This window comes from Trichoderma camerunense (genome assembly GCF_050948025.1).
Source record: "Trichoderma camerunense strain CBS 138272 chromosome Unknown V8C40scaffold_17, whole genome shotgun sequence".
NCBI lineage: Eukaryota > Fungi > Ascomycota > Sordariomycetes > Hypocreales > Hypocreaceae > Trichoderma > Trichoderma camerunense.
The window spans coordinates 855,264-878,495 of NW_028145353.1; the positions used below are offsets into that span (position 1 = coordinate 855,264).

At 46.2% G+C, this 23,232-nt stretch overlaps 7 protein-coding genes across 7 annotated transcripts; 3 read left to right on the forward strand and 4 right to left on the reverse strand.

Annotated features, from left to right (window-relative positions):
* Positions 1-606: 606 nt before the first annotated feature.
* On the reverse strand, positions 607-2,896 carry V8C40DRAFT_281854 (uncharacterized protein). The gene is made up of 3 exons (XM_083221695.1): positions 1,875-2,896; positions 1,488-1,797; positions 607-1,435 (listed from the first exon to the last, which is right to left on the reverse strand). The coding sequence occupies exons 1-3, from the start codon at positions 2,697-2,699 to the stop codon at positions 675-677; spliced, it is 1,896 nt and encodes a 631-aa protein (XP_083069984.1). The 5' UTR covers positions 2,700-2,896; the 3' UTR covers positions 607-674.
* Positions 2,897-3,278: 382 nt separating this feature from the next.
* V8C40DRAFT_253528 (Zn(II)2Cys6 transcription factor) lies at positions 3,279-5,100 on the forward strand. Its single transcript, XM_083217638.1, has one exon. The coding sequence runs from the start codon at positions 3,475-3,477 to the stop codon at positions 5,020-5,022; it is 1,548 nt and encodes a 515-aa protein (XP_083069985.1). The 5' UTR covers positions 3,279-3,474; the 3' UTR covers positions 5,023-5,100.
* Positions 5,101-5,765: 665 nt separating this feature from the next.
* On the reverse strand, positions 5,766-7,649 carry V8C40DRAFT_276950 (general substrate transporter; the record flags this gene model as incomplete). Its single annotated transcript, XM_083220906.1, has 7 exons — positions 5,766-5,948; positions 6,002-6,101; positions 6,159-6,490; positions 6,551-6,881; positions 6,934-7,062; positions 7,110-7,486; positions 7,545-7,649. 7 exons carry the CDS (start codon positions 7,647-7,649, stop codon positions 5,766-5,768), a joined length of 1,557 nt encoding a protein of 518 aa, XP_083069986.1.
* A 1,103-nt stretch (positions 7,650-8,752) lies between these two features.
* On the reverse strand, positions 8,753-10,282 carry V8C40DRAFT_276951 (cytochrome P450; the record flags this gene model as incomplete). The annotated part of the gene is made up of 3 exons (XM_083220907.1): positions 8,753-9,307; positions 9,344-10,179; positions 10,219-10,282. 3 exons carry the CDS (start codon positions 10,280-10,282, stop codon positions 8,753-8,755), a joined length of 1,455 nt encoding a protein of 484 aa, XP_083069987.1.
* A 1,428-nt stretch (positions 10,283-11,710) lies between these two features.
* V8C40DRAFT_276952 (pyridoxal phosphate-dependent aminotransferase) lies at positions 11,711-12,841 on the forward strand (the record flags this gene model as incomplete). Its single annotated transcript, XM_083220908.1, has 1 exon — positions 11,711-12,841. The coding sequence occupies one exon, from the start codon at positions 11,711-11,713 to the stop codon at positions 12,839-12,841; it is 1,131 nt and encodes a 376-aa protein (XP_083069988.1).
* A 510-nt stretch (positions 12,842-13,351) lies between these two features.
* On the reverse strand, positions 13,352-16,941 carry V8C40DRAFT_253537 (copper amine oxidase). The gene is made up of 15 exons (XM_083217639.1): positions 16,627-16,941; positions 16,563-16,577; positions 16,194-16,509; positions 15,734-16,142; positions 15,581-15,669; positions 15,485-15,516; positions 15,398-15,427; positions 15,287-15,339; positions 15,146-15,229; positions 14,750-15,098; positions 14,519-14,694; positions 14,259-14,460; positions 13,977-14,202; positions 13,777-13,917; positions 13,352-13,721 (listed from the first exon to the last, which is right to left on the reverse strand). Exons 1-14 carry the CDS (start codon positions 16,911-16,913, stop codon positions 13,816-13,818), a joined length of 2,370 nt encoding a protein of 789 aa, XP_083069989.1. The 5' UTR covers positions 16,914-16,941; the 3' UTR covers positions 13,352-13,721; positions 13,777-13,815.
* Positions 16,942-19,340: 2,399 nt separating this feature from the next.
* Positions 19,341-21,893, forward strand: V8C40DRAFT_253540 (uncharacterized protein). The gene is made up of 9 exons (XM_083217640.1): positions 19,341-19,484; positions 19,545-19,772; positions 19,855-19,979; positions 20,056-20,281; positions 20,350-20,881; positions 20,937-21,051; positions 21,135-21,399; positions 21,463-21,647; positions 21,702-21,893. Exons 1-9 carry the CDS (start codon positions 19,481-19,483, stop codon positions 21,798-21,800), a joined length of 1,779 nt encoding a protein of 592 aa, XP_083069990.1. The 5' UTR covers positions 19,341-19,480; the 3' UTR covers positions 21,801-21,893.
* The last annotated feature ends 1,339 nt before the right edge of the window (positions 21,894-23,232 follow it).

The window sequence follows — 23,232 nt, forward strand, 5'->3', positions numbered from 1 at the left end:
TCCGCCTCCAAGGATGGATTGGCTGGCTCGTGAACATCTGGGTAATTGTCGTAATTTTAGCAGCAATGGTCTTCTTCTTTTTGCCACCAATTCTACCGGTGTCGGCTAATACAATGAGTAAGTCTTCCCCATAACCCAGCGTATGATTCCAGTGAAGAGAAACAAGAAGATGGAGAACAAGAAAGGCTAAGATATGATAGACTATAATTGTGTTATAATCTTGGTCGTCTTTCTTCTCAGCGCTGCAAACTGGTATCTCTACGCAAAACGCCACTATGGCGGTCCACGGGTCATTCTCCATAGCTGAAGGGGAACTGAGGTCAATGAGGCAGCCACTAAAGATGACAAATAAGACCTGTCTACAATATATCTTGTAAAACTATTTTTTCCACGTGCGCTTCTAAATTTATTCAGTTATTCCTTTAAACAAGCAAAGGGCATAATGTTACCTGTCATCCACTGCTATGAGAAAAGTCTAACACCATATTGTACGCTCAGTGATGTCGACCAACAGATAGATCGTGCTTAGTATATGAGAATATGAAATATTGTTTAGGCGATACTGGCTCCCCTTTAACCTCGACCTCAATCTCAGTATTCATAAATGGCATCTGTAAAGCATCCATTTCCTTTGTTTGCTAAGTGACAGACTTACGGAACATACATCCTAATATTTAGAGCTGAGGTTGAGCTGCTAGTTCATCAGCGACCTCTTTGGCAACCCGTTGTCCAGCCGTGATAGCACCCTCCATGTAACCTTTCCACTCGTATGCCGTCTCTCCACCCCCAAAATGAATGCTTCCCACGGACTCCCTGAGAACTGTGCCAAACTTTTTCAGCATACCGGGGCCTAAGGCGCTAGTCGGTGCACCACCGATATATTCTTCCTTTGTCCACTCTACCATGTTAAACTCCAGGATATTGCGGGCTTTTGCTGCAAGCGAAGAGTTCTCTCCCACAAGCGTTGCCAGATGCTCAATGATGGCTTCTTCGCGCGCTAATTCATCCAACTTATGCCACTCACTAGCGACTTTTCCGGCAACAAAAATTGCCAAGCTGTATTGTTTCTTAGAAAGATCACTGATATCCCAGCTGAAACATATGGGGCCAATGACTGATTCAAACTTTCCCACAAGCCCTGCCTCTCGCCACCATGGGGACGAGTATGTCAAGATAGCCTTTGCATATATACCTGGTTTTGTTCGAGTGACGAGAGCTTTCTTGGTAGGTGGCAATGGCGGGGTAAATTGAATGTTTGTATACGTGTTTGTTGGGATAGCAATGATGACTCTTTTAGCCTTGTAGGTTGCGCCACTGCTGGTTATGACGTGAACCTCATTCTTGGCATACTGAGAGATGCTGTCGACTGGGCTGTGAAGCATGACAGAGCCAACAGGTAGTGTATTTGCTAGAGCATCAACTATAGATGATGTACCTGCACAAAGACTATTAGTATCCAACTAACCCGCTCAAGCAGGAGTACTCACCGGTCTTGATTTTGAGGGACTGGGCTCCTTCCTCGCCTTCGCTTACGATACTCATGTACCCATAGCAAGATTTGAGATAGTCCAAGAAGTAGTGTGCTCCAACATCCTCGGGCTCACGGCCGACAACTGCAGAGCACAATAAACGACAAGTCGCCTCAACGGCAGGGTTATCCGCGAGGCCTTTTTGGGCTACCCATTCAGCCAATGTAACATCCTCCTCTTCCGGAAACTCGTCAAAGAGGCGGATATTACACTTTTCGGCAGCTTCAGCCATGAGAAGAATAAACCTTTGCACCTGTTGAGTATTCTCCTACAGCATAAATCTTGTTAGCTTGGTGGACAGCAGACGGTAAGCAGTAAAAACTGGGGGGCTCAACGCATGCTTACATTATGAGCTTGATCCATGTTACATCTGTAGATTCTCCCATCGTAGCCTTGGTAAATCTGATCGCCTTCCGTGTATTGAGCTTCAGTTTCCAGTCCAAACTTCTGCGTTAGAGCATATATGGTGGGTTGTGTCTTCTTATTGATCCATGTTGCACCAAGCTCAACAACTGCATTTGGATTGGTTTTAAGTCGTTGAGTTCGACTGCGACCTCCAATACGATGTTTGGCTTCCAAAAGAATGACCGAGTATCCAGCTTGGTTTAGTTCGTATGCAGCCATGACGCCTGAGAAACCACCGCCAACCACAACGACATCGGTCTCAATGGTCGGTGTAGAAATTGTGTCGCTTGAGAGCTTCTGGATCATATCTCTCTCTGCACGCCACGGACGAGAAGCATTGCCAACGCTAGCGATCGCTTCAATCTCAAACTTTGCTTCCGGGAACGCAAGTTTGGGAACAGGTACGAGCGTCGTCAACGGTTTATTGGCAGAACCATATTTGTCTGTGAGGAGAGCCAAGACTGGTGCAATGAGGTCATTAGCTGCGGAGAGTTCCCAGTCAACGACATAAAAGCGAAGATGAACAATGTCTCGAGGGAATGCGCCAGCGGCTTTAAGAACTTCCTCCAAATTAGCTACAGCTTGTTGGATCTGCTCTGCCACAGATGACGGCCAGGTGCCATCGCCGCGCTGGGCAACCTGTCCAGATGTGCGGATGGTTCTCCCAGCACCCTCAATGCTTATACCATGGAAGTACCATTGCGGATCGGGAAGACTAGTGGGATTGACGGGATTGGAGCTCGGGCGAGTGTCTCGTGGTGCCATGATGATTGGAAGGTAAAGAATAGATCAGAGGAAATTTTGCGATATAGAACAATTTACTTGCAATGCTTAAATTGTGTTTAGTTGATCTTTGATGTAGCGGATGTCAGCCTTTTCATATATACTCGAGAATCACTCAACAAGACATTTCGAGCGAGTTCTACATTGGTGATGCTCCAATAGACGTAGTTATTGATGATCACACTATTCACGAAATGATCTTGATATTTGCCGGGATCTTGAATATGGGCACAGGAAGATCTAATCTAAACTACTTCTTCCTTAGTTCAATGTTATCTAGCCGCGATTACGTCCAGGGTAAACGAGCCGGCAGTCGCAGACTCTCGCTTTGCACTAAACTATGAGGCACAGTGCAACCGTTCCTAGCCTCGTCGACTCTTTACACTCTCTCCATACTCTGCCCCGCTTTCCGAAGCTTCCAAGAGATTTGTTGATTCAAGCACACCCCGCCTAACACTCAGCTTGAGGTGTCTCATTCGCATCGGCTAATCTTGACAGGTCCACATGACCCATCATCCTACCGAGGTCTGTCAATTCAAGGTACATTGACCATCCCTTGGCCACAAAGTCCCAGCAACGCAATTTGTTGACATCTTGATACAGCCAAGGCGACGTCACTTCGGCCACTTCTGCTCGCAGTCCGCGGGTGTGCGCGGGTCCCGAGAAACCCTTTACCTGACATGAACAAATCGGGGAGGATTCTAATACGGAGTAGCGGACATCCAAACTCGACATCTAACCTGAAATCTCTCCAAATATGCAGTGTAGAAGGCGGCCCTATGATTACTCCAAACCGCGACCAAACTACCCACGGTTCAAGACAGGATGCTTATCTTGCCGCCTGCGAAAGAAGAAATGTGACGAAGTAAAGCCGAGATGCCGGGCTTGTTGTCGAAACCACCTTGAATGTCAATGGCCCGACCTCTCTGGAGGAACCAGCCAGCCAAACAGTGGCAGCAAGCCGGCTGGTCGAGGAGCAGTTGTGGAACAATTGCCTATTGTACGAGCCGAGACACAATCATCTTCTCCAATATCGACAGTCTTGCGTCGCCAGTCCCCTACTCATGATCTCCCAATACCAGGGACAGCGTGTAACCTCACACAGGTGTCCATTACATTGTTACAGCACTATTCTGAATACACCGCCGGCCTACTTTGCACATCTCCTCCAACCGAAAGCCCATTCATCACCGTCGTCCTTCCACTGGCTTTCACTGATGAACTTATTATGCATACGATCCTAGCTCTAAGCGGCATGCATTTAGAGTGCAGACAATCTGTTCGGAATTCTGGCTCCATTGGAAGTGTTGATCTCGAAATTCAGCGCGCTACTGCTCTGCACTATCAAAACACAATATTAGGCCTGCGGCGAGAATTGCTCAACTTCGATTCCGCAAGTGACCGGCAACAAGCGAGGCTCTTGTTAATCCTGATTATTGCTTGTCATTACGAAGCTATATCTGGCAATAAAAGCGGAATGATGCTCCAGCATTTGCGTGCTAGTCGAGAGATAGTCAGGCGACTTCTCACTCAACCTCAAAGAGGTAATATTGACCAAGGGTCTCTGGGTTTTAGCCTTGAACTCTACGCTTACTTGTCCATCGTCAACTCGCTCGCATCTTATCGAAGTATTGGAAAACTTGGTCAGCCATACGACACGTTTTTGACTTCGTTGGATGAACTAAGCAGCTACTCAACATTTGGCTCAATGTTTGGCGGTTGTCACTCACTATATGAGCTTATTCCCCGCATCAGTCAGTTAGGCGTAGAATATCTCGCAGGACAGAGTATTCTTGGGGATGACTGGATACCTGGTGCCGACCTTCAGTCATGCTATAAAGCAATTGAACAGCGCATTATTACTTGGACGATGCCGCTATCCGCAGATTCTTTGGATCAACATGAGAATAGCGATATAACAACAGCCGCAGAAGTTATCCGACATGGTCTCTATATATATCTTATGACTTCTTTTTGTGGAGCAGGTCGGCCAGACCCAATTTCACAATTACGAATTGAAGCTCAGGTTGACATCGTCCTGGCTCTAGCCAGTTCAGTAAAAAATATGAGAAGCAGGACAATACTACTGTGGCCATGCATTATAGCCGGCTCCTGCATGACCAAAGAGGAACAGCAAAAACATCTGAAATATGAATTACTACATTCAGGCTTTGACATGAAGCACTTATTCAGTTTGAGTGAGATGCTAGAGCGAATGTGGAGTGATGATGATGTGAGGGCGTATGGCCCGTACGGGCTATACTTAACGATGGAGAAGAGTAATCACTACATACCTATCATGTAGGCATATAGTTACATTTTTCACAGCTAAGAAAGTCAGTGGCGATTAAGTAGCCAAGTAAATTACGAATTCTTTTCCTACAATAAAGATCTTGTTCACACATTTTGTCTCTCATATACATAGAATTTGGATAAGAAAGAAAGAAACACAAAACTAACAGTTTCTTTCTTTTCTTCAAGGCGGCAAATCCCCTTCAATCCTAAGGAAAGAAAACGCATACATGTTGACTCTTAAAATTCACGGTCCCCCGAAAAGTGCTCCAGTTTCTCCCGAGCACCCTGTGTTTCCTACATAAGAATCCTGCTGCGATTTGGTGGTCTCCATCGATGAAACTGCAACGAACATATGAAGTGGGGCTCGTCCGCGGAAGAGTGAGGGGAAGGGGAGCCAGGATGAGCTGGACTTGAATGGACAAAGTTCACATAATTCCCTCTTTGACACAAGCCAAAGGCGCAGGAGATAAAATGTCAGTAAGCCTATATGATTGATTATAGTAGTGAATTCTCATTTTTAGGAAGACACGCTGCTTGAAACTAGATGCAAATATCGGCAACGGGTATCTCTGTTAGGAACATCTAGCCATCTTCATACTCTACCTAACCACCAATAACCGCTAACTGACAGTCGCCTAACCTTGGGAAAGATCAGTCAAAGAGTGGGCAGCTCTCCACCATAGCTCAAAACCTGATTGTTGTCTGCAATCTTGCTCTTCATGCCTCGGCAGGTTTCCCCTTCAGAAGCGTCCGTCACGTCGGCAAAACCTGTCGCAATCCACTAAGCAGAGGCGGCATCTCAACAGCGGTAGAGTTGGCCACAATATCTCTTTTCCCTTCTGCACCAGCAATTGACCGCGACTGTCTCCTGCCAGTATCGAATATCGTATCAATCTCTTCCAAAGATTTCCCTTTGATTTCAACCCAAAAGTACCACTGCTGTTTGTCAGTCGTGTGCATAAGCACTATCGGGGATGACCACAGCTCACAATCAGCGCCACCATGGCAACATCCCACGACGCATTGATAATATACATCTTCCAGCCAATACTTTGGAGTGCGATAGGTGTAACTAGCACCAATATGGTGCTGAAAGCGGTGTAAGCCAATACCACAAGCTTGCAAACTGTGACGATCAAAACTTACCCGCAAAGATTTTGTCCAAGTTGCGTAACGGCCACGGTGTGAGCGCGAATCAAGAAATTCGCAATCTCTGGTGGATAGAGACTGAACAATGGCGTCCATGCAACGGAATAGATGCCTTGGAAGAGGAACATTACGGCCACGTTGCCATAGACCAAAGCTTTTGAAGCGTGGTCCGGATCTTCGGCGTACTTTTTCGTGAGAAGGCCGATGGTCAAAAGACAGGCAACCAAAAGTGCTTCAGTAATAATGGCAGTCGACTTTCGTCCCCAGCGGGATATGAATTGTGTCCCTGCAAGTGCGCAAGGAAGGCACCATGCATTTAGGACAATGTTCTGAATGATAATACGTCAGCGCATGCCTGGGTACTTTGCTGCTATGGCGAGTTTATTTACCGCCTTCAATTGAGATTTGATATTTGTGATACCCGCAGTCTTAAGCTCGGCGCCAAGATAGAATGTTGCGATCACGTTTCCAGCTGTTGAAGCAAATATTCCCGTCGATGAGCCAATCAGGAGCCGTCTTCTTGCCACAGGGTCTTTGACAATGCCCCAGATTGTCATATTGAGCTTCTGCGAGCGCTCTAACTCAATGCCCTTGACAATCTGCTCGTATAAAACATTTGATGCCGGATCTTCAATGTTGCCATTAGAGCTAACAAGAGCAACCGCAAGCTGCGCTGCTTCGTGGTGGCCACGATAAGCCAACCAACGTGGCGACTCAGGACTACGCATTTTAGCTAGAGCTCCCCTAGCCCGAGGAGACACAGATGACACACATGAATGGCAGAAATCCAATACTGAATACAGAGAACATGCCTTGGGCCACGGATGGGAGCCTCCAGGCCCACGACGATTCCCAGGAGCTCGTGCTGAGAGTAATGACCGCGATGATTAAAGCACCGACGCTTAGAGTCTAGTTAGAATCCAACCCTAGTTGTTGAAGTGCACTTACTAGTAGAAGTTGTTCAGCATACTAACGCCCCATAATCGCCACGTATTTGGAAATGTCTCAGACAGGTACGTTCCGCTTGCAATATTGGCGATCGCAGTTCCAAACCCGACTAACACTCTGGCCACAATAAACATAGCAACATTTTGAGCTGCTGTCTGAATTGCCATACTGGCAATTGCAATTAGACTGCCCCAGAAGATAGCAGGGCGGCGACCGAAACGATCGCACAGCAAGCCAGAGCAGGGCGTTGCCAGACAGCCACCAATAAAAATTGCGGCAGTGTGCAAGCCTTTTGTCGTATCATTAAGATCAAAATAATCAACGTATGCGGGTAAGATATTAAGCCCATTGAGCATTGATCGGTAAATTCCATAAGTCTAATTCGCATGAGTAAGATCCATAGTGATCATACAGCAGAGCCATCGAGCCACACACAGTAGAGATTGCCATTGAAGAAGTCATAAGCAGAATTAGCACCACATTAGATGATACTGGGACATAGGCAGGGAGCCATGTGCCAGATTCAGCTTTTCTAAGCATGATGGCAGCGTTGAAGGTCACACAATACGCTGCAATAGTGATAGTGAAGTTTTTGTGGCCATCCAGAACTGCTGAACTTGACAATACAGATGTGCTTTTAGAGAATTTCGGGTGTTGCATCGACTATGAGGGACGTCGCGATCAAATAGAAAGCCAGGTTCCGAGATCGGCGCGAAGTCGGAGAGTGGGCGCAGTTGTTGATCTCTGTTTCGAGTAGCTCGGATACAATTGCCGGCGTAGCGGGCGTCTCTCGGTCAGAGGTAAAGGGATAATACGAGGTGCGTTTGAGACCAACGAGATTTCACACAAGTCGTGGAATGCAACCGACAGTACTTAACTGGTTAATGGGACTATATGGTCTGCCCAAGGACTGTGCATCTGATTCCAATCGCCATGTCAGCTTGTTGCTTTCCTTCTATGCTGAGATCGTTAACAACATGATGGACTCTCTGACGTTACATTTGGAAAATCATGATGCGGAGCCCACGATAGGATTCGGTCTCGGTCCCTTCTGTCTTCCGAATTTCCGTTGTTCTTCACGGGAACTCTGTCATATAGACCAAGAGTGTATATTAGTATTTCATACCCAGGATAGTGAACGCGAAAGAAGTAATAGCGGGGTGCGAGGTATACCGCGTCAGTATACAGTTGGCTATAATAAACTTAACAGTTGCTGTCTGAAATCTATTCTATAGGTCCATGTCTCCATCTCCTAGGTTCCTTGGATAATGCATGAATAGAAGATCTTTTTACAGGTCTCCCGGTTGCACCTTGCGTTGAGGATATTTACAAATATATAGAGGTTATATTTCTTACTTAGCCAAGAGGCTTGATGAAGCTCTAATAGTTGGCGTTTTATGACCTGATTGTATTGATAGCTCGGAAAGATAGTTTAAACTCCTGTGACTATTGCCTTAACACAACACAACTAACACAACACAACTAACACAACTACTCAGCTTGACTTACTACCGCAAAAACTACGGAGGTCGCACGAGCTTATGGTTATATTACGTCTAGCTAGTCCACCCGCGTTTGTGCGAGAACGAAGTCGCCAGCCGACTGTAGACCGTGACAGAAGCAGTAACATAGATTTATTCTTACTAGTCGTTGTCAACCAATTGACATTCAATCACACATTGCAATCCCCATGGGACAGCGTCATGTGTGCTACATTGCCTCATTGAGGCGTGCGTAGATGACTCTGTCATGACTGTTTTATACTTTCGATAGAGCCCTGCCATTAGTAATTTGATCTCCATAGTAGCAAGTGCCTTTCCTAAGCAGACTCTTCCGCCGTATCCAAAAGGGATAAGTTGATTCAATCTCCTGTTTAGCATCTCCTCGTCTCCATCGAGCCATCTTTCCGGCAAAAAATGATTTGGATTTGGGAATATATTCTCATCTCGATGAAGTGCTGCGACTGAGTATGTGACTATGGTTCCTTCTGGAAGATAAATGTTTGACAAAGTACGCCCGCCTTTTGGAACAAGGCGCTCAGAACGTCCACTCGATGCCGGATGGAGGCGATATACTTCTCTCAAGCATGCCTCCAGAGATGGGACTTGGCTATTGACGTCGGCAAATGATATAAGGCCATTCTCTTGTACTGCCAATGCATTTAATTCTTTTCGTATTTTCTGCTGCCATTCTGGATGCTCAGTCAATTTCCAGACAAGATATGTGGCAGTTACCGCAACAGTAGCCTCAGCAGCATTAATATTGTCAAGAATCTCTGCCGCAACGTATAAGTGGTCAGTCGACTGCTTTGGCCCGACATTTTGGAGGTTTGCGAGGATGTGCTGGAGGAGCGAACGCGAATTATCAAAATCGGAGTCTTTCATTGCTGCGGAAATGCGTTGTTGACACCATGATGCAAGTCTATCCTCTGCCCGAAGGTATGCCAGCCCTGGGCTCAGCGTATCCAGTAGTTTTGAGGCGTAATCAAAAAAAATCGTGCAACGAAGGCGAAGTGGTCCAACAAATTGTAAGTGTTTTAGATCCATAAGTATTTGACGCTCTAGACAAACGTTCTCCACAGACTGGGTGCAATGATGAGGACCTAACACCAAGAATGTGATAATATCAAGAGCGTAACAGTCGGCGAGACTATAAATGTCTACTTGCGTACCAGGGCGGATCTGCCTCAGGACAGTCTGGGAACGTTCTTGGATATGCTGCTCAATGGCTGGCACGGTGTATATGTTTGAAGCCTGGTAAAATTTGGAGGTTAATTTTCGCTTCGCGCGATGCTCTTCGTGTGACTTCGACGCAAAAATGGATCGCCTATTGTACCCTTTGAAGTTGTCAAAGTAATTACTTTTTGGCCATCGCTGCGTGGCACTGTATATTTCCTTTGTGGCTTCCAAGGTCGCTACCGAAACTTCATTAGGCGCTATACAGATTATAGGCCCGTATTGGTGATGCCATTCCAGAATTTGGTCGTTCCGGCTGTAAGAGAAATCGTACATAGCCAAGTGCATGTTCGTGATTTTTGACAGCAGAGGGCCGGGGACATGCCGCAGATGCCCTCGGAGAATGCGATAGAGCCCCCTGAAGACTAGAATACAACTGATTACCATGCCCATCGCGAGAATGGCAATCTGAGAAAAGTAATTATAGAAAAACCACATTGAGTCTTAGCACTTGGTGAACACTGCGTCAGCAGGCGTATTTAGACGACGCTATGTGCGTATTATAACGAATAGTGACGAGCTCTGGATAGTTATATTTCCGCTTCTCTTTGAGAATTCGCCGGTTGCATCAATCACTTATCACTAAGGCGTGCCTTGAATACTAGATAAAGTATGGTACAGGAAATATTCGTATCGTCCTAGGCGTGAACAAATGTCCTGTTTATGCCAATTGCGCAATACACACCCTTTCTCAGTTTCAAAGCTGATCACGGCGTCAGTGTAGTTTGACTCATCCAAACGTTTGTACAGGGTGGATACTTGGAAATAACGTAAGGTTCAATTTGATCCTTGTCTCATTCGTTGTACATACACTCAGCTGTGTACAATCATTAGCCATGGTCTTCCCAAATGTCTCAGGACACACGGGATATTTTTTGCACCAAACTTTTGACTCTAAGGACTCGCGCAAACTATTCCATAACGGGCGTGGTACTCAATGTTCATTTACCTTTCTGACTACATTCGAATGAATATGACAGCATAGCTGCGTAACAATCCCCAGTCCATCAAGTCAACTTTGCGAGACTGAGTGGGCTGGTAGAAATATCCAATAGCTTCAATTTGGGCCATGCCATCATCAGTGGTACCTATCACGTCAGTAATTGTATCCCAGTAGTTGTGAAAGTTCACCAGGCAACTCCCATTTTGATGTGTACCTATGAGACGGGTGTCAAGTTGTCATTCGCCTAGTGAACAAGGGTCCGACAGGTCACCTACCACACTGCGTCCACACTTACTATCACGTAATTTTGAGTCCTCGTTCAATGAGACGACAATAAAAGTACCCGAAGGGGCTATATAAAATAGAAGGAGAGTTGGGCAACAAAGTTGGATTTTGATCTTGAGGCTCATCATCTCCTAGTTGTTGTCGGACACGTGCCGAATTTCTCGTTCAGTGTTCCCTCGTCGGCAACAGCTCTTTAGAGAAACTGGAAATGACTGCAGCCACTTTCATCGAACGTGCTTGAAGACGTCACCTAACTCGAGCCCCTGTGACTCGTTTCGAAAGGATTGGCATATGCCAAGCCCAGCAGGTCTCAGTCGGTTCGTCATCGTGCAATCAAGTCGAAAGATCCACGAAATCCCGACGAGGTAACCTGATATGAGTTGAAGCCGGAGCAGAACATATTATGCAACATGTTTCATTATTAAAAAGTATTACTAGAGCAAGTAAGCCTTAGAAACAACCTCAGCCAGGTGGAAAGTACACCATGATTGCATATCATAACACGCCAAACGACCATAAAGCCCGACCTCCAGACTTTACCTTGCCATAGCCAGTTTATTAACCGCTTGTGACGTCTAAATCCTTTTCTACTATAATATTAGTCGTTACAGCTCTAGTCAACTATTGAACTAAAGAAAATGAACTATCAACGCATGGCAATTGAGAAGGAGGCGCCGGAAGAGGTTGGCTCGGTGATTCGGTACAATCTCTCGGAAAGTGCCATATCAGATCAGACATTAGACTCCTTGGGCATTAATATTCCTTCTTCGACAATTTTTACTTACACGGAACACAAAGGAAGCCACAAGATTCGTTGGCTTATTGCTAATGCCGCCAAGGGTGGCCTCACTGACGACGACATACTGGTTACCGCAGGGGCCTCGACGTCGCTCTTTATTATTCATTCCGCCATGCTTAAACCCAAAGATCACATCATTGTCGCTCGGCCGAACTACGCAACGAACCTGGAAATCCCGCGATCAATTGGATGCGAGATAACCTTTATAGACCTCGATTTCGAGTCTCGGTATCAGCTGGACATCAACCGTGTCGCAGCTGCGATTCGTCTTGGCGCTACCAAGTTGATTAGCGTCTGCTCTCCGAATAATCCTACGGGCACAGTTTTATCAAGTTCAGAAATTCAGTCGCTCGCATCGTTGGCGCGGGTGAACGAGTGCTATCTTCTCGTCGACGAAACCTATGCGGATCTCAACTACGCATTCACCTCTACAGATAGCGAACTCGTGATTGGTTCGGCTGCAAAGCTCGGCGATCATGTTATCAGCGTTTCCTCCATGTCAAAGGCCTATGGTGTTCCCGGCATCCGGATTGGCTGGCTTGTCACAACTAACAAAGCTCTACAGGAAACTTTTCTTGCAGCAAAAGAACTTATTAGTATTAGCGGTAGTGTCGTGGATGAATTCATCGCGGAACAAATTTTATTACGACGCACTGAGCTTTTATCCAAGACAATTGCCGACATGACCCGCCGAAGAGAGCACGTCGCAAGCTGGGTGGATCAAGAATCTGAATTTGTAGACTGGGTAGAGCCAGAAGCGGGAGTTATGTGTTTCATCAAAGTCAAGAAGGAGCCCGCGGGAGGGCTTGCGGCATTCTATCAGAGATTGCTCGAGGACCATGGAGTATATGTTGGACGTGGAACTTGGTTTGAGCAAGACGATACTTTTTTTCGCTTAGGTTATGGATGGCCGACATGGGAGGAATTGGATACAGGTTTGAAAGCTATATCTAAGGCCCTTCGTGGTTAGACTTATTCCTCGTCTCGTCGCGCTTTTTCGCCAAAGGAGGCTTTGTTTCCTGTTCATCTAATGCTTAGACTAAGTATTTTTAGGAAACTATCGCTGGTATATGAGTCTACTCCCATGCTCTTCAACTGGATAATTTGAATGTGCCTATATACATTGGTATTGATCAACTTGGTGGCAATTGTGATCCTACGGACTCGTAATGTTTGAACGAACTTTTTGCTATACATTTCTACGCACCTGTCTAAAAGCAGACGTCGAACACTGGTGCTGATAGATCCAACAGATGGACTGCCTCTTTCTTGTGGGTATCTAAAACACGAAGCCTTTTCTACAGCGCATGACGATGAAAATGGCGGCAAGGTAAATACTAGCATAAGAAATTAGAATAATGGCTTTTATCACCGGCGCGACTTCGTCAAGCGTAATGGCGGCTGGTACCTTTGGACACGGAAATATAAGATCTAGCCTGGAATCACATATGTGTTATCTGAGCTAAATTCGGTGGATATGAGTCTAGGGTGGGAACTCGGTGAATAAGGTTACCGAGCCATCGCTTCCCGTTTAGAGTTGGCACAAGAGTGTCGAAATACGATCTAGTGTTATTAAATGGAATATGTAATGGGGCAACTAGAAATATTGTACGGTGAAAATAGGAAGACTCATAAATATTTCATAGGATTAGACACGCTGTAGCTCACCCTGCCGCCAGCTTCCAAAAAGGCGTGATACGCAATTATAATGGCTGCACAGCCTCATTAAAGTGCCCATCTAATAAAACTGCTTCAGGTGCATTAAAGTCAAGGAGCAGAAAGGAGCAAGAATTCTCTTTGCTTGTTGGCGCAACTAGAGCAAGAAAGGATAGAAAAGCCCTAATGGGCATCTTGCACAAGCATCAGCGGCGGGATCTTATCTAAACCTACGGAATAATAGCGTACAAATAGTAATAGTACCAAGGCGACAGAAAGAAATTGTAATTACGTGGCATTCGCTATTCCGTCTTCTTGGCTGGCGCCAAAAAGATATCTGAGAACTGACGTAGTACCCGTATCTCTCCAAAAATTTGGTATCAGCTGGCTCTGTGAATTTTTACCATTTCATTAGCGATGGATCAGAAATGCGGATGGACACAACCTACCGCGTCAACGTGGCAGGTCACGTTTTGGGAATCAAATGTCTTGACAGATTGCACTTTCCCATCTTTATAGTTCAATCGGACTTGTTGCGAAGTAGCGCGGGAGGCATCAAGATCGAGATAGTTAAGTGGCTCTATTATGAGAGCGGAGTGTGCCGTCGTGAAAACAGTATTAGGAAGATCGCCAGTGTGGGGAGCATGGTGCATTCCGAGATTGAACCAAAGGACGCTAATCATGTTAGTCATTTTGCGCTTCAAGGCCCGAATCAGTGGTGCGGCGCTTACAGGTCCTCCTGATCCAGAGATTCCCCATCAAAGAACTTGGCAAAGTCAATTATTGGCTCTATAGGATCAAGAATGTTATATGGATGCGTAGCTTGGGCTTCTGTATCTTTCTGCTTTGTAACATAGAAGTGATGGTCTGCGAAGTTCACGGCGTTCATGGCGTTGGACGAGTTTAAAACTGTGAGGAAGACAGCGTTCGAAGCTGCTACGCAATTAGCTCCACTCAGACGCTGCACACATCGTAAATTAGGCCCGCCTACCAGGGGAGAATTTATATCCAGGATATTCCCCCAAAGTATTTCTGGCTTCCTTGTTGACGATAGCATACGTCGCCGCACCATTAGGAGCCCAGTTGATCTTAGCTTCGTTCTCGTTCTGGATAAACGATTTTTGTATCTTCATTGTGTTCCTTTTGGCACCATTCGACCACGGATATCTTATGATTCGTTTCAGCGCCTGCGCCCCAGAAGTCCATGGACATTCTTACTTACTCAGTGGTAAAGGGCACAAATTCCACCTTTTGCAGGCTATTCTTCTCGCCGAATATGTCAATATCAGCCTTGTAAGTGAGAACATGGTCATGTATGGAGCCGGAGAGATTGTCATGAATGGTCCAGCCATATTCTTCGTTGTTAGCAGAAAAGCCGCCTAGTATATATCCAGAAGCCCTTACGGAGACTTCTATGCTCCCATCTAGAAAGAAAGTATACGAGAACATGTAATCATAGTTTGCAATGGTGGAAACAGACCTTACTATAAAAGCGATGTTCTTGGTAATACTGGTGTAATTAGCAGCAGAGTGGCGCTGTATAGGGTATCCCTTGTCAAATTCGAACAAGCCTAGACTTGTCAGCGTGCTCGCGAGATGCAGAAATGGCCAAACTCACAAATGGCATTAGGTCGACTGTGGAAGATTTCTCCTTGGTTGTAAGTAACATTCAGGTAGGTTGAATACGTCGGACAATCGTATCCTAATGCGCCGATCAACTTGGTTGCCATTTGACCCATTGTCTGTCGCTCAAACTCACCATCAATGAGAGTTACAACACTAGGTCCAACGCCCGGTTTGCTGTCAAAGTAACTGCGATAGTATGTTCTATAAGCGCTGAAGAGATTTACGACCGCTAGTATCGCCTTACGTTGTACCAGACTGTACCGGGTCATTTCCCCTGTTGGCTGTTAGAGTGAATTCAGGCGTCATTTCGCACTGTCCTAGCCAAACTTACGCGTAGTGAGCCAGCGCTTCCTGCAGGCCCAGCTGACCATGGATGGTTAGAAACGTCCCTTATCATTGCGATTTCCGATTGTAACTGCCAACATACTTCGTAAAGAATTCGTCTGCCTTTATATTGGACATTGAAGAGGCGCAATCCGTTATCTCTGTTGTACGATAAGAAGAACGAGAAATCCACTATATCTGTTAAGCTCTGATGTGGACTTGTATCAAAGGGAAATCGCAGTTTCTTGGCACTTACTCCACTCGACATAGTTTTCCTTTGTGTCTATAGAGAAGCGGTTTGATTCAGGCATAACGGCCGTGGGTGGAGGGTAATGGTCATATGTCATGGCGGTATCTTGCTTATCCAATCTTGCCCATGGGCCGTCAAAGTTGGCTCCAAGTACAGTGAAATTACTAGACATTGCGGCGGTCCGGAATGCATTCGTGGTTGAATAGTATATGCCATTGTAATACCATCCAATTAAAGACCACTTCGATGGATCACGCCCCGTGATATCGAGCCCAAAATATAGACCGAGCGGAAGAATTGTCTCAGAGTTGAATAACGAGGTAGGGTTGCTTATGAAACTGGACCATACAATTAACCTGCCATTTTCCTTTGAAGGTGGATATTGTGGGCAAAGGCTAAGCGTATCGTTGAGAGTCTGCTATTGTCAGACGACTTTCCATATATCTCCTACGCCGTGGCCACTCACCCCATCCCACAGAAGCTTTGTGATATCGGCCACAGAAAGCCCTACGTCCTTGGCGAGTTGGAGCACCTCGCTACGATCAGCAAAATCAACAGCCACTTTCCCTTTGCCGGCATTATTGTAGAGAAATTGAAGAGGCTGTACCTGAGTGTTGTTAGTAATGGGGAGCGGGCCAATTACATAGTCTTGAAGGAAGGGATTCGGCGTTGCCCCAAACATCAGAGTTGCCCGGGTATATCGTGGAGGGGGCTTTGTCGTATTCTTGTTTATAAACAGAAGCACGTCGCTCTTGTTTGGAGCTAGAAGCTCCATGTGAAGGCTGCATATGTAAGAAATTAACAAAGAGTTGAATTTGTTGAAGAAATTGCGTACATTCTATTATCCCAACTGTTCAACATGTAAATACTCTGCTCTCTACATTATGTGGGCTTCTCACCTTCCAGCCCTATCTTCTGTAGTAAGGTTAAGACCGATTGAATGCTGGTGCAAGAGGTCAAGAATACCAGCAGCTTCTTTGTCTGCAAGTCCACCCCAGATATTCTGATGCGGCGCAGAAACTGATGGTTGCCTTGATTTGCAAACAGGATAAGGCGAGCTCTGCCGATGGTGGGCTTTGACGCGCGACCGTGATGTGCTCCACGCATAATAACTGTAGCTGGATATGATGGCTGCTAAATAGACAGAAATAATCAGTCCGAATGTGCGAGAGGCAAACATCTTCATCCTTTTGACTGGTATCGATACTTTTTTGTCCCACAGAACGCCAATTGCTTGAGCCTTGGGGGAGAAAGACTGAAAACAACATGCACGGGATGAGAAACTTTTAAATGATATATCTCTACGGGGGTCGTATGACGAGTCTGTTTGATGAATGTCTCATTTTCCGACCTTGTGTGACTAGACGAATATCCGTCATCGGTACTCCTTTTCTCCTCAAACAATCGCTTCACCTTTATATCGCGTAGTCTCCCAGCCGAGGAGTGTATGCCGCCTATTAGACCGCTGCAAATAGAGTGCCGATGCGAAACTGCAGTTCTTATGGGCGTGATATTATTAAATTCTGATCATAGCACCAATTTGCCTGTGAATGAGCCGGTGATATGCCTACAGCAGAAGTTGGCTTCCTTTTTACCCCACCCCCAGATTGACACCTTGGCAACTTGGCAAATCGGCAACTTGGGCGACTTGGCGACTTGGCAACTTGGCACCTTGGCACCCGAGATCGTAGGAAAACCACCTTTCATTTGTGCAGATCACATGTAGCGAATGCCAGTCCTGGAACCCTACCTGCCTACTTATCGTCCTATTACCCAGATATGGATCGTGTATCAACTAGCTTACGGAGTGGACGTTGATCATAAAACAAAGATACACGCCACTCCCCGGTGGCGACAGCGACGTGATATCTCGCCCTGCTTTCGCCACGTACGGTTCGACTGTGCCACAACGCACAAGAACACAAATGGGAGAGGAGTCGGTTGGTGCGGCTTCCTAAGACGAATCCGCTGTTGCCTCTTTTAATGGAACAAGCAATTTTGATACGGGCGTTGGCTGTTGTGATGGCGGTTATGAGAGCATAACAATCACAAAAAGTGATTATGTTGCTCAGACAAAGAATCACTGTTCTTCAGGCTGTCATGGTCTCAGGATCCAACGCGATCTGGGTGAATAATTTCTGAGCTTCCCAGTGTCACACTGTCGCGAGAGCCCCATTAAAATTTCCGAGCAAATGTCCGCAGTGCAGCAACCAGTATCAATCTCAATCGTCGCCACGTCACAACATCGGCTGATCTTGTTCATAATAAGGCGTGAAGGCTACTCCAACTCTTCGTAGCCCCGCGCGTTGTTTTTGGTAGAGACATATTAGGTCAGAATAAAATGCAGCTCGCAGTCATCGAGCGAGACACACTTTTACTCCGCACAACGATACTGAAATAGCGGCATCGAGAGGTAACCAATCCTGTATGTCCACCTAACACACAATGGAACAAAACCTTGGATTCTTAGTAAGACATACTCGGAACATAAATAAGGTTGACCCTTTCTCCGAGCAGAACAAAATCAGGACCACCAGTCACAAGTAAACTTGAAGAAAAACTCTTATTATAACGTTGCAATGTCGAGCACGCCATATACCTTAAAAAAAAGGTAGACATGGGTACATCATTTATTAGGAGCTCCTCTGTAGGGAGCACACCATCAAATCTGCTCAGCAAACGCTTATCGAGGCGTACTCGTATAGCGAAGCGTAAGAAATTCAGCTGATGTGACTGCTTTCAAGATCCCGGCTCGAGAAGATGCTACGGAACTATTTACTCCAGCTTACCGTGGTCGCAATCCTACAGGAACGTGGCCACCGTCTCGACCAGGGGGTTAGCTTATTGCGTGACAGCCCTTGTTTTCCACCTAGTACGAGGAAATATTCCTCTTTTGGGCTAGCCCCAGCTAATCCTAAAAACTCCGTACCTAGTATTGATTACAGGACCCATTAGAAAGGGCCCTTAGAATGCGTTCTAATCATGCGCTTGCAGCCAGTACACATTCATATTATCAGTTATCTCTAGTCCGAGTAGCCTATTGCGCTGCTATCGTTTCGTACGAGTAAGAATATAGTGGCGAATTGGGCTGTTGATAGGAAAAGAGCGGGCTGGACCCCTGTCGGACTTTTATATAAGCTTGCGAGTTATCTTTGCATAGCGCGGGCCAACTATGCCAGGCTTGGCCAAGTTTGCCATGAGGAATCATCCATAGACGCACACTCCTTCTAGTTTTCCCAAAATCATACAATTACACTTGAATCATAAGTTCTTACTAGCGCAGTTTTGCATGGGGTTCTCCGATACCTTAACATTTTAGTACAAAGCAGCCGATGGCCCCAAACCCTTTGTGGATTTCCTCCGCCTTGATTAGGCTGGAGCTCTCGCTAGGGCCAACACTTTAATGTTGCTTGACTCGAAAACAAACAGCATCTCGGGAGAAGCGGCACGGGAGCGCTGATTTAGGCAACATGTATGTGCGGAACATTCCAAAGTTCTGCGGGCGATAAGAAAATAGCTCACCTCAATTGTCGCTAGCATTGGAACTTTTTTCAGAGCAGGGGTCTAGAATCACGAGGTCCCAGACCAGAACCTGGAGACGTGCTGATTAACTGCAGATAACAATTAACCCATGTATCTGCATGAAGGTATACAAAAGAATAGAATCGCCCGCCAGAATGGCGAGGGTAAATCGAATTGACTGTGATCGCTCTTTTCTTTTCTTTATTTGGGAGGAAAGAAACAAAAGCAGCCATGGGTATGTGCTATGTGAGATGCTAACATCAACTTCGTGATGACTAACACGAGATCTATCTAGCGGACGTTTCGAAGCACGAGACCGCTGTCATCGTACCCAGCGAGAAGGAAGGTCTCGAAGACTCTAACGATTTCAACCACGGGCAGAGCGTCGCCATCCTCAATCAGGATTATGAGGGAAAGCCAACTGAAGAGGAATTCGCTACCCTGCGTCGTGTCCCTGGCAAGATTCCAACAGTCGCTTACCTCCTCTGTGCTGTTGAGTTCTGTGAGAGAGCTTCTTACTATGGTACGCGTACCCGGCTAGTCGTGTTCAGCGGTGGCTTTTAGTACTTGTGAACGGAACACTGACATGTATATGCTTTCCCTAGGATGTGCCCAGATTTGGACAAACTACATCAACCGACCTTTGCCCAAGGGCGGTAACGGTTATGGTTCCCCTCCACCTGGAAGTCAGGCTACTCAGGGTGCCCTAGGTTTGGGCGAGCAGATTGCCGTAAGACTTCGCCTCTCTCTCATCAACTGCTAACCGTTTGTTGTCTGTCTCGCATACTAATTTGTTTCAAATGCAGAATGCTACTTCACAATCTTTCAGCTTGTTGGCTTACTGCCTTCCTCTTATTGTCGGATATCTTGCCGACACAAGATTTGGTCGCTTCCCAATGATTTTCTGGGGTGTCATCATCTGTGGTGTCGGACACGTCCTCATTGTTGCTGGTGGTGCCAAGACACTCATCGACAACGGAACTGCCAAGATCCCCTTCTTTATCGGCGTGTACATTCTCGCTATTGGAGCTGGTACGCTGCGCCCCGTATACTTGAACCCGTCCTAATCAAGGCACCTGGCTAATCTTCTTTTCTCACAGCCATGTTCAAACCCAATGTCACACCGCTCCTGCTGGACCAGATGAAATCACATGTACCAAAGGTCAAGACTCTCAAATCTGGTGAACGTGTCATCGAGGACCCTGAACACAGCGCCGAGAGAGTCATGTTGTGGTTCTATCTCCTCATCAACATTGGCGGTTTCATGTCCACAGCAACATCCTACTCGGCCAGATACGTCGGCTGGTGGTTGGCTTTCTTGCTCCCTCTCATCCTCTATCTTCCCCTGCCACTTCTGCTTATCTGGCTCAAGCCCCGTCTTGTCTTGCACAAGCCTGGCGGCTCTGATCTACCAAACGTGTTCCGTGTCATCAAGCACGGTCTGGCAAATGGCGGCGTCTTCAGAATTGGTCGTAAGGGATGGTGGGACAACGCCAGGCCATCTGTTAGAGCTGAGAAGGGATTGTCGCCCGAAACCCACTACAGCGATCAGTTCGTCGTCGACGTGCAGCGAACTATGCAGGCAACCGGAATGTTTTGCTTTTTCCCTGTTCAATTCTGGAATGACAACGGGTACGGTTGCTTAGCTTCTACTTACGGTCCTATTGTGCTAACCTTGCGTGTCTAGTATTGGAAGTTCCGCCAACTTTTTGGGCACTATGCTCACAGGCAACGGTGTCCCTAACGATGTTATTGGCAACTTCAACTCCCTTAGTATCATCGTACTAGGCCCGGTCCTCAATGTCAGTCGTTCCGTGTCAAGGCTGCGGTTTTGTTTGGCCGTTTTCACTTGTAAATGAGGAATATGCTAACCAGATCATTACAGTACGGATTGTACCCTCTTCTGCGCAAGGGCAAGATTCATTACGGCCCTGTTGCTCGTATCACGACTGGCTTCTTCCTCAGTACACTTGCTGGCGTTGGCTATGCTGTGCTGTGTTACAAAGCCTACCAGACCTCTCCTTGCGGTTACTATGGCTCGTCCGACCCGAGATGTGTGGATAATGGATTGGTCTCGCCAATCTCTCTGTGGTGGGAGGCTATCCCATACGCGCTCGGTGGATTTTCCGAGCTGTTCATTAACGTTCCGGGTACGTTCAAAAAACTATCATGTCATATCCGTATAAATAACTAATGCATCTGTATACATATAGCCTACGGTATTGCCTATTCTCGTGCTCCGGCCAACATGAGAGGCTTGGTTTCAGCCATCAACCTCTTCAACACTGGCTTTGCATACATCATCAACCTTGCTACTACCGCTGCGATTGTGGACCCCTTCCTTGTCTGGGACTTCGGTGGTCCTGCTATCTTGGGCGGAGTCGTTACTGTCGGCTTTGTATGTTTTGGAACCCTCCCGTGTTAAATTGGACTGGTACTGACTTTATTTTAGTGGTTTATCTTCCGCCATATTGACAAGGAAGAATTCGTCCTCTCAACAACCAAGACCAGCGAGGCTGAGGGTTCTGAGACCGATGAGCATACTGCATGATTTCAGTAAGCTCAACGACAAGGCAATATGGCGATAGGCGCCTCGAGGGGGGTCTAATCAAAACAAAATCAGCAATGATATCCTTCTAAATTAACTTAAATATACTATTTAATCTTTGTTCATACTCTCGAAGATGTATAATGATGTGTCTTCGCTTTGAATGGTAATTGAACCTAAGTGAGAGGCTACCACTAGTGTACAATGCGCATGATGAGTCTAAATTAGACCGACTGGAAGAACAAAACAGGTACAGTTGGAGGAGTACCAAAGACGAGATTATAAGTTACAACGTAAATATTACAAAAACAGCAAATGGAAGCATATGAACTAATGTGCCAAGGGGGCGATGGCTGTGATATATACTTGGCTACATTGTTTAACGGATTCATAATATGTTTGACTTCTCATTTGAGATCGTACATGTTTCTTTTGGTTATGTTATACGATGCTTTCTCTGCGATATAACACCGCAGACTACAAAGGCTACAAAGCCTTTGGCCACAGCTTGTGGTATAAAAAGTAGTGGAAACGGAATTAGGTAGCTTTGCAAGTATAAGCACACCAATATATCGTTACAGAATCTAGCAAGGAGGCAGGGGCCTCAGTCTAGCCAGCCACTTGGTCATTCAGCTGGGCACATAGCCAATATAGCCAAGCGGTTTGCAAAAAAACCGGAAATCGCAAAATGAACACGCGCAGAAATAATAAGGAGAATACGCTTGCCATTCTAGATGGGTTTAGTGTAGTGGGTATGTGCGGATTGTCTGTTTCTGGATGGTCATTTCTCGACTCCATCTTTACAGAGACCAGACCGCTTAGTTGCGTTAACTAGTAGCTGCTTTTCCATCTCGTATAGCACCCATGGATGGGAAAAACAAATATAGCATAAGAGGTACTACTCTGCACTTGCGTATCCATAATCAAAACGTCTCATTGCCGAAATTCCATAACAAGTCGGGATCAGTCTAATACGACTATCATCCATTAAAGCAGAGTGAGGAAAAAAAATCACGATATTAGACGATATGTACTCTTCATGGGGTAATGATATCTTGCGTATATATATCAGCTTTCAGCGCTATTCTGATGCCGGCTGTGCCATAGCGTATTCAAGGTGTGGGTGGCAATAAGCACGTCGCCCTCTCACAGAGCAGAACAATTCATTGCGGAGAGCACTGACGATCCATGCCCATTTCAGCTTGCCTTTACGTGCATTGCACTACTTGTGTGCTACCATATGTTTAAACAATTGGCTGTCTAATAGCGACGATCGATACGAATTAGTCTACCCCCCGCAAGAGACTTCATTTCTCCATATATATGGGGATCGATTGTCAACATCGCTCCACAGCTTGCCACGATCTGCTTTACCCCGCTGTTGCGCCCGGGAAAACAGCAAGGTGGTTTGTACACTGCGTCTGGTTGCATCTGC